This window comes from Balaenoptera musculus, chromosome 7 (genome assembly GCF_009873245.2).
Source record: "Balaenoptera musculus isolate JJ_BM4_2016_0621 chromosome 7, mBalMus1.pri.v3, whole genome shotgun sequence".
NCBI classification, from domain to species: domain Eukaryota; kingdom Metazoa; phylum Chordata; class Mammalia; order Artiodactyla; family Balaenopteridae; genus Balaenoptera; species Balaenoptera musculus.
Genome location: NC_045791.1, coordinates 79,358,776 through 79,376,040, shown reverse-complemented (window position 1 = coordinate 79,376,040; position 17,265 = coordinate 79,358,776). Strand labels below are relative to the sequence as shown.

Below are 17,265 nucleotides of genomic sequence, written 5' to 3'. Positions count from 1 at the left end.
CTAATGTTTATTAAACAATTATATGTGCCAGGCACTGCACTAGGCACTTTATATGTATTATCTCATTGAGTCCTCACAACCACCTTATGAGGTATCTGCTGTTATTATGCCCACTTCACAGATGAGGAAGCTGAAGGTCAGGGAGGTTAAATTGTTTTCCCAAGCACACACGACTATTTAAAGGGTCAGAGTTAGGATGGGAACCCAGAGAGTCTAATTTCAAAATTTGCTTTTTAAATCTCTTGGCTGTACTGTCTCAGTACCATTTTTATCAGGCATAAGTAGCAGCTCTTAAGGACATATAATAAAATCTACAAATCTATATCAGAAACATAGGCTATAATTTATATAGAGAGCTGCCTTTAATTTTGATGGCACTTTACCAACTAAGTCTTGGCAAATTTGATTTGGGTCAGGACTGCCATCAGCTTCACTAATTTATAAATTTCTACTCTGTAAGTATTTACTAAGTATTTAACAATGCTTTGGTATTTTCCTTGTAGGAACTAAGGGAAGACAGATTCTAGGAAACAAAGCTTAAATCTGACCATGGTGGCTTTTTGGGACAAACATGGATTTCTTTCTAATTTCTTTATTATTATGTCACTTTTATTATAATAATACATAATACTATTATTATTATTGTATTAGGCCAGAATTTGGAGAAAGCCTTACTTTTCAAATGTGAACTATATCCAGTACCTGCCCTATGGGCTTCAAAATCTATAGTTCTCAAGCTTGTATAAGTAGAATTCTGTTACTGTCGTTTTATTAGCCCCTCAGTAAGATATTTAGTAATCCTTCATGAGCATGATCTCTTTAAATATATAGAATCAAACCTAAAAGCCTGGGAAAACTGAGGGAAAACTTTAAAAAAAAATGTAAATAACCTATGTTCATGTTTAAGCAGTGTTCTGGTTTAAGTGTCAAAGTAACAAAAAATCTCAGCTCACACAAATGTGTAGCTTGAAATGGCACAAAGATCTCAGGTACTTTCTTTTCTAAGTGAGGAAATGGTACTGATTGAATACTAGAAATTTTCAAGCTTTGTCTCTATTCAATTTAACCATTAGCTCATAATTCAATGAGGACACCTCATTGACTCACTATTTTTGAGGTATTCCAGGTTAAAAAAATGATGTCTAAGTATTCACTTCTCTGCAATTTGCTCTGGAGAGACTGTTATTCTAATGGAATATAATACCAATTGAAAGTGCTGGTGAACTGTTGCAAGTGTGTTATATCACTTGGGAAGAAAAGTTTAAAAGATCTTAACCAGTGAGCTTATTTTCTCAGTACTCTATCCAAATTAGAAATTCCCTAATAAAAGCTGATCTTCCCTCTAGCCACTATTGTGTTTTTCCTTACATAGATGTTGTAGTGAGTTAATTTGAGTATATAACTGTATCTGCCATGTGTAATAGGCCAAAGATAAAGTATGCCTTTTTTTCATCAGCAACTCAATTGCTGCTTTGTGGAGGAAAAATAGTACCTATTTTCATTAATTTAAAAAAAAGTGGGTGACCCTCTGGTCACATAGGAAAGAAAGGATGGTGGGCTTTGTTTAATATTTTTCAAAACCCATGGCCAAGTCTTTGTTCCATTCGAGTGTTTGAGCTAGCATAAATCATTTGCACATACCCCCATATTTCCCCAATACCTGCAGTAAAACTATGACTTGGTAGCACACGTGAACACAAATAGGTTATCATCATTCATGTACCCAACTCACTGGTGCCTTCCCTTTTAATTCTAAAGCTAGCCAGTCATGGCTTCATTTGTTTTTTTTCTTTGTTTTGTTGTGATTTGCTTTTTAAACAAATGACACCTCAGGAAGGCTATCTAGTACACAATATATATTATAAATAACATTTAAAAATTATACATAGTATGGTACACACGTCATGTTAACATTGGTGCTCTCAGTCCAACGTGGAGGTATAAAGCTAATTTCATAGTTTTGGCCAAAGTGAATCTCTAATATTTTTATGTCATTGCATAATTTTTTGCTGCTCTGACTTATTCAGTAGTAGTGAATGTTGTAGATATTAGCGAATGTGTCTGTTTTATCTTCTGCTTATTTTATCTGATCATGTCATGATCATTATTTTGTCTTTGAACTCTTGGAATCTGCTTCTGTAATAGCCTGCAATGGTAGCCATCAGTAACGGATCGATGCTAGGAGTTTGTAGGATAAGGCTGAAGGAGAGGAGCAATACCCTTCATTTGAAGTAGTCTCCTGCAATTTGTAGAAATTGTCACTATTTTTCAGAATGTTAAAAGATGTTATTTGTTAAAAGATTAATAAGTGTGGAATGCTATCTTCTTCAACCAAATTTCTACAACTGTGCTTTTGAAAATTAAAAAAAGAAAAAAAAATTCTATTTTGTTAAACCTAGAGGGGACTAAAAGTTAGCTGATAAAATTTCTAGTTAATTCACTAACTCCCTCCCTTTTTTTTTTTTTCTTTTTTTTTAAAACCTTCAGATGGTGAGGTCTACAGCTTTGGGACTCTCCCCTGGAGAAGTGAACCAGCAGAGATTTGTCCGAGTAGCCCCGTTCTAGAAGAGGTGCTGGTTGGGCAGTATGTCGTTACTGTGGCAACAGGGAGTTTCCACAGCGGAGCAGTGACAGAAAGCGGCGTAGTGTACATGTGGGGGGAGAACTCTGCTGGCCAGTGTGCGGTCGCTAACCAGCAGTATGTGCCGGAACCAAATCCTGTCAGCATTTCTGATTCCGAGACCAGTCCTTTGTTAGCGGTCAGGGTCTTGCAGTTGGCATGTGGCGAGGAGCACACTCTGGCATTGTCCCTAAGCAGAGAGATTTGGGCATGGGGTACCGGTTGTCAGTTGGGTCTCATTACCACTACCTTCCCAGTGACAAAGCCACAAAAGGTGGAACATCTTGCTGGGCGAGTAGTGCTCCAAGTTGCCTGTGGTGCGTTCCACAGCTTAGCCCTGGTGCAGTGCCTCCCTTCCCAGGATCTGAAGCCGGTGCCAGAAAGATGTAACCAGTGCAGCCAGCTGTTAATTACAATGACTGACAAAGAAGACCATGTGATTATATCAGACAGCCATTGCTGTCCATTAGGTGTGACACTGTCAGAATCCCAGTCAGAAAACCAGGCCAGCACTGCCATCAGCCCCTCCACTGAAACCCTTGATGGCCAGGGAGAAGTGTTTGAGAACACCTTCGCACAAAATGAGCTGCCTGCTGCTACCGAACTGAATGTTGGAAATGTTCAGACCGCAAGTGTTGAGACCATTTCCTCCCCACAAGATGTCATGGGAACAACTGAAATTTCTTCTGCAAGAAGTGTACCATCATACCCTGACACTCAGGCAGTAAATGAATACGTGCAGAAACTGTCAGATCATGCAGTAAGAGAGAACTCAGAGAATGGTGAAAAGCCAGTGCCACCTCAGGTACCTGCTGAATTTTATAATATAAAGTTGAACCATATGAGTTTTCTTGAGAAACTTTAAAATACCTAAGGGTTGGTACCTTTTTTTATTTTTTGAGTTTGACTATTAATCTGTCTTATCATGCAAGCCTAGATAAGGAAAACCCTGGATTAATTCAAAATTACTCTTTATGTTCAAATTCTGGCCCTTTATTTATGATGTTGAAAGATGTTATTCTGGGCTTGTTTTGTAAGTAGAAGAATCCCATTTTTTTTTCCCAAGTACTTTTCCCCCCATGGCTAAGGTGGGCTCCTGAAGAGTTTAATCTAACATGACTATATATTCACAAAGAATTCTCTTATCTGTATTTGTAGCACTCTTCAGATACTATTGAGAAAAATCCTTTCCTTCTTTATCAGAGAAGGTTGCTGTGTGGCGGATCCCTTGATTATAGGCAGACTTGAAACTGACTGGCATTACATATTGTTCGAATTCTTTTCAGTTATGCCAGTGGTCCTTACTGGGCATCACTGGGCAGAGGGTTTAGTATTCTCTTCATCTCGTTTAAACTACTTTCACTTTGAAAACTTGTAGTAAGTGGAGAAAAGCTATTTACCAGGGGCATGTAGTAAGCTGTGTCTCCCTACTTAAAACAAATTGTTCTAAAGGATACTTGTTTTTTTACTCTTAGTGGAAGCCTTTTGCTTTTGCTTTTCCAAAACTCTAAGAAAACAAATCTAAACAAAAACATATAATCCTAGGGACTTCCTTGGTGGTCCAGTGGTTAAGTCTCAAAAAAAACCCAAAAAACTAATCATAAAAGAGCTGCCTTGTGGCGTTGTTTTCAGGTTTTTGAAACCACATAGCTTCTGGATTCTTTATCATTGTTGTTTACTGGTTCAGAATGGGAACGTGGCTTAGAGGTGTTTTTAGAAACAGTTTTTATTTCACAGTCTACTCACCGAACCTTGTAGATGTTTGATTTTTTTTTTTTTTTATTAAGAAGCTGTTTGGAGAAAGAAAAATCTAAACAAAGCAAAAGTAATAATTTAACAGGACTCGTACATGCTTATAAAAAAGTTAGATTTTGACTTTCCAGAAGTCATTTCTCTGATTTATTAACGTTGTAGTTAAAAGTTTACTGTATACTGTTTATTTGAATAATAGATTATCATCATTGAAATTGCACTGTCCTTTGGACCTGTTTGGTTAAACATTTGAAGTTTTGGTTACCTATGCTAGTTTTGGCAGTGTGTGTTTAAGTGTAATTCCATCTTTGTAAATAGTGTCTCAATCATACAGCTAACCATTAGGAATTTATGTGGCTTAGGACAAGTTTTTTTCTTCTGGCCAGATGTAATTGAAAGAATATCTCACGTTTGTGAAATAAACCAAAGTATTTGGCAATGAAGCATATATTTCATTTTTGCATTTTGCTATTGGTTGATTGGAACTCCTGAAATTATGTCTTCCATCAAAATTGCTGGGCACGTGTTTTTGTTTTATTTATTTACTTATTTTATGAATTGTTAAATATAATTAAGTAGAGGAGCCAGTTAGAACAATAGTTTAAAGTTTATATAAGGTAGAGTTTTTTTGACTTTCCTCCACCTAATGGTAAGAACTCCCTAAATTAGTCACCCCGAAATACCATCACTGCTTCTGTTATGAGCTTTTGTAAATAGATGGTGGAAATAGTGACACCAGTTTTTCTGAACAAGTTATGAGAACTGTGTCACCAAGGAAGTAATAGGCTTTGTATTTATCTTTTTTAACATGGTATATTTGTTTATTTTGTTGGATATTTTAATTAAAGACTCACATTTTGTTGAATTTAGTATTTAATTGAACAAAATGTATTGAGTGCCTACTACATGTCAGGCACTATGCAGGGAACAGGAATTATTTCCTTTAAGAAAATCAGAAGCCAGTGTTAAAAAATTTTTTTGGTTTGGTTTGCAATTCAGGACAAATTAAGATACACACACACACCCTCCCACCCCTTGGGATCTTTGGGTAGCATAGGAAACAAAATTTTCATTGTGACCTATGCTCATGACCCAAAAGCTTTTTCGTGTGTTAGTAGGTACATCTAGTGATTTTCTTTTTTAGTAAACAGTGGTGCTTGACAGCTCAGAGTACGTTTTAACTGATTTGTCACTAAGATATCAGAAAACTTTAGTTGGCTTTCTAATACAGCTGTGAATAACACCAAGAACCTTGGATCCAAATGTTTAATGATTAACCTACCACATTGCTCGATGGTAGCGAGAGCAAAGGTAATCTTTCAGTTTACCTTGCCCCTGGGTCATGGAAAATAACTCTTGATGAGACAGTAGAAGGACAAAAATTTCAGAACATAGTTTGGGGGCGGATAGTTTAGAGGTATAACTTATTTTTCTGCCTGTGTATGCCATATATAAATTTGTGTTCATAAAACATTTTAGGAAAAGCCTTTTCTTCTTAAAATGTAGTTTTTTCTCATTATTTCTTAGTAAAAATCTGTGTAATTTTTCCTAGCAGTGATCAATAATAAAACTTGCATTTTTTCAACCTTGTATCCAGGGCTATTACCTCATATTGAAGGCAATGTTTTCCATACCTTCCCTCCCCTCTCCCTTCTACTGTGTTTATTTTATACAAGCAGCTGGGACCTATTTTTAAATACCATGATAAAACACCACTCAAACAAAAGGAAGTACTTTTGATAAGGAACTGTATTTTAAGTACTCATTTCCATCTAATGTGTTAAATCTGTGATCAAGAAGGGATGCCTTTAGGTTGGAGATGAAGAGACCTCTTGTTGTTTTAGGTTCTTATATTTGCAAATAGTGATAGATGTTACACTTTCTTTTTATTGCTTGCTTGTTATATACGGGATTATATTTTTATATACTTTTTTATGTGTGCATATTTTAGCCTCCTGTAGCAGAAGCGATTCCTAATCTTCACAGTCCGGCAACCACAAGCACTTCAGCCCTGAACAGCCTAGTGGTCTCTTGTGCATCTGCTGTTGGTGTGAGAGTGGCTGCTACATATGAAGCTGGGACCTTGTCTCTTAAGAAAGTTGTGAACTTTTACAGTACAGCCCCTTGTGAACCTGGAGCTCAGGCAGGCATACTGCCTATGGGCAGTAGTCCCATAGGCCCAGAAGGTCTGAAAGATAGCAGAGAAGAACAGGTTAAACAGGAGTCCATGCAAGGAAAGAAGAGTTCAAGTCTTGTGGATATCAGAGAAGAAGAATCAGAGGGAGGCAGCCGAAGACTCTCTCTCCCTGGATTGTTGTCACAAGGTAAGGAAATAACCAGCTTTTGTGAGTTGACTTTTGGTGAATCCAAGATGCTCCTGACATCACATGCTGTGTTATAATAAATTCGCTTTCCTAACATACTCACATGTCAAAATTTATTTAATTAAATAGCTTTTTAAAAGCTACATGTTTCTCTGCTTTAGAAATAACTTCAGACGCTCGCTTTTTCATAATACCTGCTTCTGCTTATGAACCTTGTTTTGAGTCTTATTTGATTGTTCTGGAATGTAGCAGTAGCCTCCTTATTTCCTGGGTGAGCCTGGACTCCAGATCGATGAAGTTGCAGATGTGATCATTGGGTAAATGAGGAGTTAATGTACTTGCCCTGAAAGTGAAGACGATTTTAAGCTTCAGTAAGAGAAAGCTTCATTTTCTGAAACCATTAGCAATCAACTTCTTAGAATATTGAGACTATTGCACAGTTGTTTCTTCTACGTTTCTCACTCAGTTCAGGAGTCTCAGTCATCCGGACTTTTGCTTCTCAAGGTGGCCTGCAGACCAGCAACATCAGCAGCATCTGGGAGTTGGTTAGAAATGCAGGATTTCAGGCTCCATACCAAACTTAGTGAATCAGAATTTACATTATAACAAGATCCCAAGGTGATGAGCATGCACATTAAAGTTCGAGAAGTATTGGATTAGATCAACCAGGGGTTGGCAAACGTTCTCTTTTTTTTTTTTTTTGCCCTGACCAGCGATTGAACCTGTGCCCTTGACAGTGAAAGCGCGGAGTCCTAACTGCTGAACCGCCAGGGGGTTCCTGGCAAACTTTCTCTATAAAGAGCTAAAGAGAAATATTTTGTGATTTGTAGGCCATACAGTCTCTGTTACAACTATTTGACTTTGCTTAAAAGCAGTCATAAACAATACATAAATAAATGAGCTATATTCCAGTAAATCTTTATTTACAAAAACAGGCAGTGGACTATATTTGACCCATGGGCTATAGTTTAGAGCTTTGCACAAAATGGTATAAACCAGTGGTTAGGAAGTTAGGAATCCTAGACTAGACTAAAACTTACCTTTTCTGCTATGTCCCTATTCCCTACCCTTGTTCTACTTACTGCTCTCTCTTGTGCCACTGAGCACTTTTGCTATCCTGCCTCCTGATTCTCATTGCCACTAGATTCATCTGTGCAAATAAAACCCTAGTCCTGATTGTATGTGTGTGTGTGTGTGTGTGTGTGTGTGTGTGTGTGTGTGTATCCCATGAATTCTGCTAAGTCTGAAGGATAATCTTGGGCCAAAATGTTCTTATTCTGAAATGTCCTTTAGCATTTTCAGTATAAATATAATATTTGAGATCTCCTTGAACCACAAATGTGGGATATTGATTTTTGTCATGCCATTAGACCATGTGAAATATGCAATTCTACTAACAGACTTATTTCCTTAAGTTAAATTTTACTTAGTAAACTTAAAAGTATCTTTAGAAAAATTTTCCATGTACTCTTTTTCTCTCTCTTTTAAAATGATCTAGAATACATCTTTGCGGAAACCTCAAGTAGGTATATTTGAGTCTTTGTATGTACAAGTGGATGATACACTCACCAGAAAAGATTGTGATCTTAGCCGGGGATGATCACTTTCTTTGTGGCCCATAACTTAATGACCAAGTGACTAAGTTTATACCTAGTGACATTTTCTTCAAAACATATCCTGTCACCAGATTGGTGTACAAGATTTACACAGCGTTGTATGCCTTTGTTACAATTTTGGACACTCTAAAAGATGTCAGCATTCTTTTTTTAAACTATTAAGTTCTCTATAAAGTAATTTAAAGTAGGCAGCAAAATACAAAATCTTTTTAGTACTTCCCATTCATAACCATTTCCTCACTGTAGAAACTTTTAAGTTTTATGTCCAAAATAAATCTTTTGTTACAATATTTATAGTATGCTTGAACTTAGACCTTAATTTGGGAAGGCTTAACTTTTAACTCTGCTTTGAAATGGGAAAAATATTTGTTAGCCTTAGTGTAGTATTTTGTTAAGCTTATTCTTTAGAATACCAGTTCCATAGGATGTCACGTAGACATTCTATATAACAAATGTTATACAGAAAAGGATTTTGTGGCTAAACGTTTGGAAGTGGGGCAGGGTTAAACAGATTTAAACAGGGCTTTTAATTGCAGGACTTTTCAGCACCTTTAGCATGCTAATGCATGTGTGTGAATCTCTACAGGGCAGGTAGGAGGGAGGAAAGAATGCAGTAGGCAGTGTTTACCAAACTCATTTGACTACTTAATCCCCAGTTTTGCAGAGAACCTGTAGAATATGCTTCACAAATACCATGTTAGTGTATTTCTTTGAAAATCAACAGTTCATTAAAGTGGTCCCTTTTTTCTCACCCATCTACTCCCTCATGGTATCGCTGGTTTGTTTTCAGTCTCCCCCAGGCTCTTGAGAAAAGCTGCACGGGTGAAAACGCGGACAGTGGTTCTGACCCCTACATACAGTGGAGAAGCGGATGCGCTGCTGCCTTCTCTGAGAACAGAGGTGTGGACCTGGGGGAAAGGGAAGGAAGGACAGCTGGGGCATGGTGATGTTCTGCCTAGGTGAGTGCTGCCAGTGTTTACTGTTAGAAATTAGCTTAAACAAATAACCTCTCTCCTGTGAAGGTCTCCAAATCTCCATTTCCTCGTAGAGGAAATCTGGTTTCTTCTAGTTCTAGGTTATTATACACCATTAACTCTGATAAAAAGCAAAACAAATACCTCCCACCCCCAATCAGTCTTAGTCTTGAATTTGTTTCTAGCAATAAAGGACTTAAGTATCTATGGTATATCTTTCCATCTCTTCTTTGATGTATATTCATCTTAGAATACAGAAAGGGGTGTTTGGGATAAGATTGTATTTCATTGGAACACGTGAATGGTTCAAATTTTTAACTTACAGAAAACAACCAACAATTTTTTTTTTACCTGAAAGAGGTCTACCTGCTGCTGCCAGAATAACTGTAACCACAGTAATAAACCATGTCTATTCATGTACATCACAGAAAAACTGTTTTGTTTAAGAGAAACTCTTATGATATTAACAATAGATATTTGTGGAAGTGTGTAAATAGAATGATTATCTAAAACAGCCAGTTAATATAAATGTCTCTTTTATTCCTAGCAGAGTGAAAGCAACTAATGCGTTAAAAAAAACAACAACTCCCCTCTTTGGTTATATTTCATTGTCCTAAGTATATTCTCTGCCATATGAATCATTCAGTTGTTTTATGATTCTTAACAGATTCTGAACTATGGTGGTTAATTAGTGATTAATAGACAAAAATTAGGTTAAAACCATTCAAAATTATTTATATTTAGGAGTAGATTGAACATACATCCAGTATTTTTATTTTAATGTTTTCTTTTGAAATATTTACTTTTACTTGAAAGCACTTACTCCATAATTTGAGAAAGGCCATGATTCTTGCTGAGAATACTTCTTACTTTGAATTTGTATGTGTGTGTGTGTGTTTTTCTTTAAGGCTTCAACCGTTGTGTGTAAAATGTCTGGATGGTAAAGAAGTAATCCATCTGGAGGCAGGTGGTTACCATTCTCTTGCACTTACTGCGAAATCCCAGGTAGGAGGCAAACTATTAAAAGCTGATCTTAATTTCATGGAAGGCCAACCTGATGAGATTGGACCATCATTTATTGAGTATATGCTGTGTGTCAGGCAACAATCCCGTATCTCATTTGATCTTTTCAGTGTTTTACATTGCACTGTATTATTTCCATTTTACAGGTGAGGAAAGGGAGGTTTAGAGAAATTATGTAACTTGGCTAAAGTCACACACGTGACTGTAGACTTTGGATTCAACATTGACCTACTTGACAAAGAAGCTTTCTATAACGTGCTCTTATGGAAAAACAGAACTGAGTTTTCTAGGGTATTGGTGAATTTCTGTTTTCTGATGAAGAAAATCCATAAATAAGACACTAAGAAACCAAAACGCATTTCTCTCTTAAAATTGTGGGACCTGAAAGTGACCTCCAGAATCATTTAAAACCATGCTCGTATGCATAAACCCTCCTAAGGAAAGTAGTTTTTCAAACTTATTCTTAAATATATTCATATAATGATGCTTCATCAGTCCCTTTATCTTTTTAGGAAAAGTCAATAAAAGATTCTAAACCCTTTAAGTGCTTTATTTTAACTATCACATAGTAGGACAGCCAAAAAGCTATTATAGCTCATTTAAATAAATATAAATATTAGGAAAGAAAAGGATGATTTTATTATTATTAACGTGGTGAATCATCAAAAAGGCTTAAAAATAAGAAATTAGGAAGGTGGCAAGTTACAAAATCAGGATAAAAATTGCTAGCTTTCTTTTATACATAAGGTAAAGCAGAAAGCATACTTGGGGAAAAAGAAGCTGTTCACAATCACAACAAAAGTATTAAGGAAATAGGAACATCGTTAATAGGAAAAGTGTAGAGCCACATGACACAAATTCAAGAACTCTTCTAAGTTATAAAAGAAAATAGGAGTAAAGAGAGAAATTTTATTTTTATTTTTTAGAATTTTTGAATTTTATTTTATTTATATTTTTATACAGCAGGTTCTTATTAGTCATCCATTTTATACACATCAGTGTATACATGTCAATCCCAATCGCCCAATCAGCACACCACCATCCCCAACCCACCGCGGTTTTCCCCCCTTGGTGTCCATATGTTTGTTCTCTACATCTGTGTCTCAACTTCTGCCCTGCAAACCAGTTCATCTGTACCATTTTTCTAGGTTCCACATACATGCGTTAATATACGATATTTGTTTTTCTCTTTCTGACTTACTTCACTCTGTATGACAGTCTCTAGATCCATCCAAGTCTCAACAAATGACTCAATTTCGTTCCTTTTTATGGCTGAGTAATATTCCATTGTATATATGTACCACAACTTCTTTATCCATTCGTCTGTCGATGGGCATTTAGGTTGCTTCCATGACCTGGCTATTGTAAACAGTGCTGCAATGAACATTGGGGTGCATGTGTCTTTTTGAATTATGGTTTCCTCTGGGTATATGCCCAGTAGTGGGATTGCTGGGTCGTATGGTAATTCTATTTTCAGTTTTGTAAGGAACCTGCATACTGTTCTCCATAGTGGCTGTATCAATTTACATTCCCACCAACAGTGCAAGAGGGTTCCCTTTTCTCCACACCTCCTCCAACATTTGTTGTTTGTAGATTTTCTGATGATGCCCATTCTAACTGGTGTGAGGTGATACCTCATTGTACTTTTGATTTGCATTTCTCTAATAATTAGTGATATTGAGCAGCTTTTCATGTGCTTCTTGGCCATCTGTATGTCTTCTTTGGAGAAATGTCTATTTAGGTCTTCTGCCCATTTTTGGATTGGGTTGTTTGTTTCTTTAATATTGAGCTGCATGAGCTGTTTTTATATTTTGGAGATTAATCCTTTGTCCATTGATTCGTTTGCAAATATTTTCTCCCATTCTGAGGGTTGTCTTTTCGTCTGGTTTATGGTTTCCTTTGCTGTGCAAAAGCTTTGAAGTTTCACTAGGTCCCATTTGTTTATTTTTGTTTTTATTTCCATTGCTGTAGGAGGAGGATCAAAAAAGATCTTGCTGTGATTTATGTCAAAGAGTGTTCTTCCTATGTTTTCCTCTAAGAGTTTTATAGTGTCTGGTCTCACATCTAGGTCTCGAATCCATTCTGAGTTTATTTTTGTGTATGGTGTTAGGGAGTGTTCTAATTTCATTCTTTTACATGTAGCTGTCCACTTTTCCCAGCACCACTTATTGAAGAGACTGTCTTTTCTCCATTGTATATCTTTGCCTCCTTTGTCAAAGATTAGTTGACCATAGGTATGTGGGCTTATCTCTGGGCTTTCTATCTTGTTCCATTGATCTATGTGTCTGTTTTTGTGCCAGTACCATATTGTCTTGATTACTGTAGCTTTATACTATAGTCTGAAGTCAGGGAGTCTGATTCCTCCAGCTCCGTTTTTTTCCCTCAAGACTGCTTTTGCTCTTCGGGATCTTTTGTGTCTCCATACAAATTTTGAGATGATTTGTTCTAGTTCCGTAAAAGATGCCATTGGTAATTTGATAGGGATTGCATTGAATCTGTAGATTGCTTTGGGTAATACAGTCATTTTCACAATATTGATTCTTCCAATCCAAGAACATGGTATATCTCTCCATCTGTTGTTATCATCTTTAATTTCTTTCATTAATGTCTTATAGTTTTCTGCATACAGGTCTTTTGTCTCCCTAGGTAGGTTTATTCCTAGGTATTTTATTCTTTTTGTTGCAATGGTAAATAGGAGTGTTTCCTTAATTTCTCTTTCAGATTTTTCATCATTAGTGTATAGGAATGCAAGAGATTTCTGTTCATTAATTTTGTATCCTGCAACTTTACTGAATTCATTGATTAGCTCTAGTAGTTTTCTGGTGGCATCTTTGGGATTCTCTATGTATAGTATCATGTCATCTGCAAACAATGATAGTTTTACTTCTTCTTTTCCAATTTGTATTCTTTTAATTTCTTTTTCTTCTCTGATTGCTGTGGCTAGGACTTCCAAAACTTTGTTGAATAATAGTGGTGAGACTGAACATCCTTGTCTTGTTCCTGATCTTAGGGGAAATGCTTTCAGTTTTTCACCATTGAGAATGATGTTTGCTGTGGGTTTGTCGTACATGGCCTTTATTATGTTGAGGTAGGTTCCCTCTATGCCCACTTTCTGTAGAGTTTTTATCATAGATGGGTGTTGAATTTTGTCAAAAGCTTTTTCTGCATCTATTGAGATGATCATATGGTTTTTATTCTTCAACTTGTTAATATGGTGTATCACATTGATTGATTTGCATATATTGAATAATCCTTGCATCCCTGGGATAAATCCCACTGGATCATGGTGTATGATCCTTTTAGCGTGTTGTTGGATTCTGTTTGATAGTATTTTGTTGAGGATTTTTGCATCTATAGTCATCAGTGATATTGGTCTGTAATTTTCTTTTTTTGTAGTATCTTTGTCTGGTTTTGGTATCGGGGTGATGGTGGCCTCATAGAATGAGTTTGGGAGTGTTCCTTCCTCTGCAATTTTTTGGAAGGGTTTGAGAAGGATGGGTGTTAGCTCTTCTCTAAATGTTTGATAGAATTCACCTGTGAAGCCATCTGGTCCTGGACTTTTGTTTGTTGGAAGATTTTTAATCACAGTTTCAATTTCATTACTTGTGATTGGTCTATTCATATTTTCTGTTTCTTCCTGGTTCAGTCTTGGAAGGTTATACCTTTCTAAGAATTTGTCCATTTCTTCCAGGTTGTCCATTTGATTGGCATAGAGTGGCTTGTAGTAGTCTCTTAGGATGCTTTGTATTTCTGCAGTGTCTGTTGTAACTTCTCCTTTTTCATTTCTCATTTTATTGATTTGAGTCCTCTCCCTCTTTTTCTTGATGAGTCTGGCTAATGGTTTATCAATTTTGTTTATCTTCTCAAAGAACCAGCTTTTAGTTTTATTGATCTTTGCTATTGTTTTCTTTGTTTCTATTTCATTTATTTCTGCTCTGATCTTTATGATTTCTTTCCTTCTGCTAACTTTGGGTTTTGTTTGTTCTTCTTTCTCTAGTTCCTTTAGGTGTAAGGTTAGATTGTTTACTTGAGATTTTTCTTGTTTCTTGAGGTAGGCTTCTATAGTTATAAACCTCCCTCTTAGAACTGCTTTTCCTGCATCCCATAGGTTTTGGATCGTCGTGTTTTCATTGTCATGTGTCTCTAGGTATTTTTTGATTTCCTCTTTGATATCTTCAGTGATCTCTTGGTTATTTAGTAATGTATTGTTTAGCCTCCATGTGTTTGTGTTTTTTACATTTTTTCCCCTGTAATTCATTTCTAATCTCATAGCATTGTGGTCAGAAAAGATGCTTGATATGATTTCAATTTTCTTAAATTTACTGAGGCTTGATTTGTGACCCAGGATGTGATCTATCCTGGAGAATGTTCCATGTGCACTTGAGAAGAAAGTGTAATCTGCTGTTTTTGGATGGAGTGTCCTATAAATATCAATTAAATCTATCTGGTCTATTTTGTCATTTAAAGCTTGTGTTTCCTTATTAATTTTCTGTCTGGATGATCTGTCCATTGGTGTAAGTGAGGTGTTAAAGTCCCCCACTATTATTGTGTTACTGTCGATTTCCTCTTTTATAGCTGTTAGCAGTTGCCTTATGTGTTGAGGTGCTCCTATGTTGGGTGCATATATATTTATAATTGTTATATCTTCTTCTTGGATTGATCCCCTGATCATTATGTAGTTTCCTTCCTTGTCTCTTGTAACATTCTTTATTTTAAAGTCTATTTTATCTGATATGAGTATTGCTACTCCAGCTTTCTTTTGATTGCCATTTGCATGGAATATCTTTTTCTATGCCCTCACTTTCAGTCTGAATGTGTCCCTAGGTCTGAAGTGGGTCTCTTGTAGACAGCATATATATGGGTCTTGTTTTTGTATCCATTCAGCAAGCCTGTGTCTTTTGGTTGGAGGATTTAATCCATTCCCGTTTAGGGTAATTATCGATATGTATGTTCCTATGACCATTTTCTTAATTGCTTTGGGTTTGTTTTTGTAGGTCCTTTTCTTCTCTTGTGTTTCCCACTTAGAGAAGTTCCTTTAGCATTTGTTGTAGAGCTCGTTTGGTGGTGCTGAATTCTCTTAGCTTTTGCTTGTCTGTAGATTTTTTGATTTCTCCATTGAATCTGAATGAGATCCTTGCCGGGTAGACTAATCTTGGTTGTAGCTTCTTCCCTTTCATCACTTTAAGTATATCATGCCACTCCCTTCTGGCTTGTAGAGTTTCTGCTGAGGAATCAGCTATTAACCTTATTGGAGTTCCCTTGTATGTTATTTGTCGTTTTTCCCTTGCTGCTTTTAATAATTTTTCTTTGTCTTATTTTTTGCCAATTTGATTACTGTGTGTCTCAGCTTGTTTCTCCTTGGGTTTATCCTGTATGGGACTCTGTGCACTTCCTGGACTTGGGTGGCTATTTCCTTTCCCATGATAGGGAAGTTTTCGACTATAATCTCTTCAAATATTTTCTCAGGTCCTTTCTCTCTCTCTTTTCTTTCTGGGACCCCTATAATGTGAATGTTGTTGCATTTAATGTTGTCCCAGAGGTCTCTGAGGCTGTCTTCATTTCTTTTCATTCTTTTTTCTTTATTCTGTTCCGTAGCAGTGAATTCCACCATTCTGTCTTCCAGGTCACTTATCCGTTCTTCTGCCTCAGTTATTCTGCTATTGATTCCTTCGAGTGTAGTTTTCATTTCAGTTATTGTATTGTTCATCTCTGGTTTTTTGTTCTTGAATTCTTCTAGGTCTGTGTTAAACATTTCTTGCATGTTCTCGATCTTTGCCTCCATTCTTTTTCCGAGGTCCTGGATCATCTTCACTATCATTATTCTGAATTCTTTTTCTAGAAGGTTGCCTATCTCCATTTAGTTGTTTTTCTGGGGTTTTGTCTTGTTCCTTCATCTGGTCCATAGCTCTCTGCCTTTTCATCTTGTCTGTCTTTCTGTGAATGTGGTGTTTGTTCCGCAGGCTGCAGGATTGTAGTCAAGAAATTTTATTTTTAGGTGAGAAAAATCAACGTTGCAAAAATGCCATTTCTCCTAGATTATTAAATCAGTAGAGTGTAAATTCAGTACAATCCCCAAATATTCCAATAGAATATTTACAACTTAATAAAATGATTCCCAAAATTATTCTAGGAGAATAAACATAGGAGGTGAGCCACATAAATTCTGAAAAAGAACAGAAAGGAAGAGTAAGAATTAGCCTTATAAAATATATTATAAAACTACTAACAGATTATTATAGCAGAAACATACCTGTAGAATTGAAATAGACCCAAGTGTGTATGAGAATTTAGTCTATGATAAAAAGTGGGCATTTCAAATCAGATGGAAAAACAAGACCGAGTGTTCAGTAAGTACTGTTAGAACCACTAGCTTCTTATTTGCAGAAGAAAATTAAGATAACTTTACGTATTCTAATTCCAGATGGAGTAAAGATGTAGATGTTAAGAAATAAAACCTTACAGGTGTAAGAACACAGGTGATTTTTTTTTTCAGTAATCTTAGGAGTAGAAAAAGACATGACATCAAAACCAGAAATTAGAAAGTGAAGGTGATATGTTTGTGTATGTAATAATTCAGCAGTCCCACACAGCAAAAACCAAAACACAAACCAAAAAAACCCCACAAACTAAATTAAGATACATAACATATGGGAAAAAATATTTGTAACATATATGACTGTGTTATTACCTGATCCATAAAGAAAAATTGTGAAAGGACATTTGTATGTCATTCATAGAAGAAAAAACAGAAATGGCCAGCAACAAATGAAAAGATGGTCAACTACTCAGTAAGCAAATTTAAATTAAAACAAAATTTTCTCACCTATCATGTTAGCGAGGATTGCATTTAGTACTAAGTATTGGTGAGAGTGTGGGGAAAAGGTACACACAGTGCTGGTGGGAATAGAATGTACACTGGACTTTGCTGGAAGATGGTTTGTCAGTATGTATCAAAA

General features: G+C 36.2%; 1 protein-coding gene across 8 annotated transcripts in view; it reads left to right on the top strand.

Annotated features, from left to right (window-relative positions):
- The window catches only part of ALS2 (alsin Rho guanine nucleotide exchange factor ALS2), an 88,652-nt gene that overhangs the window by 18,763 nt on the left and 52,624 nt on the right, over positions 1-17,265 (top strand). For all 8 annotated transcript variants that reach the window (XR_005020558.1, XM_036857367.1, XM_036857362.1 and 5 more), the window contains 4 exons: positions 2,488-3,425; positions 6,324-6,696; positions 9,103-9,271; positions 10,195-10,291. Coding sequence is in view for 7 of the 8 variants with exons in the window: in XM_036857367.1 (XP_036713262.1) it covers positions 2,488-3,425; positions 6,324-6,696; positions 9,103-9,271; positions 10,195-10,291 (1,577 nt within the window). In the remaining variant the exon portion in view is untranslated. The remainder of the gene's footprint in view (positions 1-2,487; positions 3,426-6,323; positions 6,697-9,102; positions 9,272-10,194; positions 10,292-17,265) is intronic.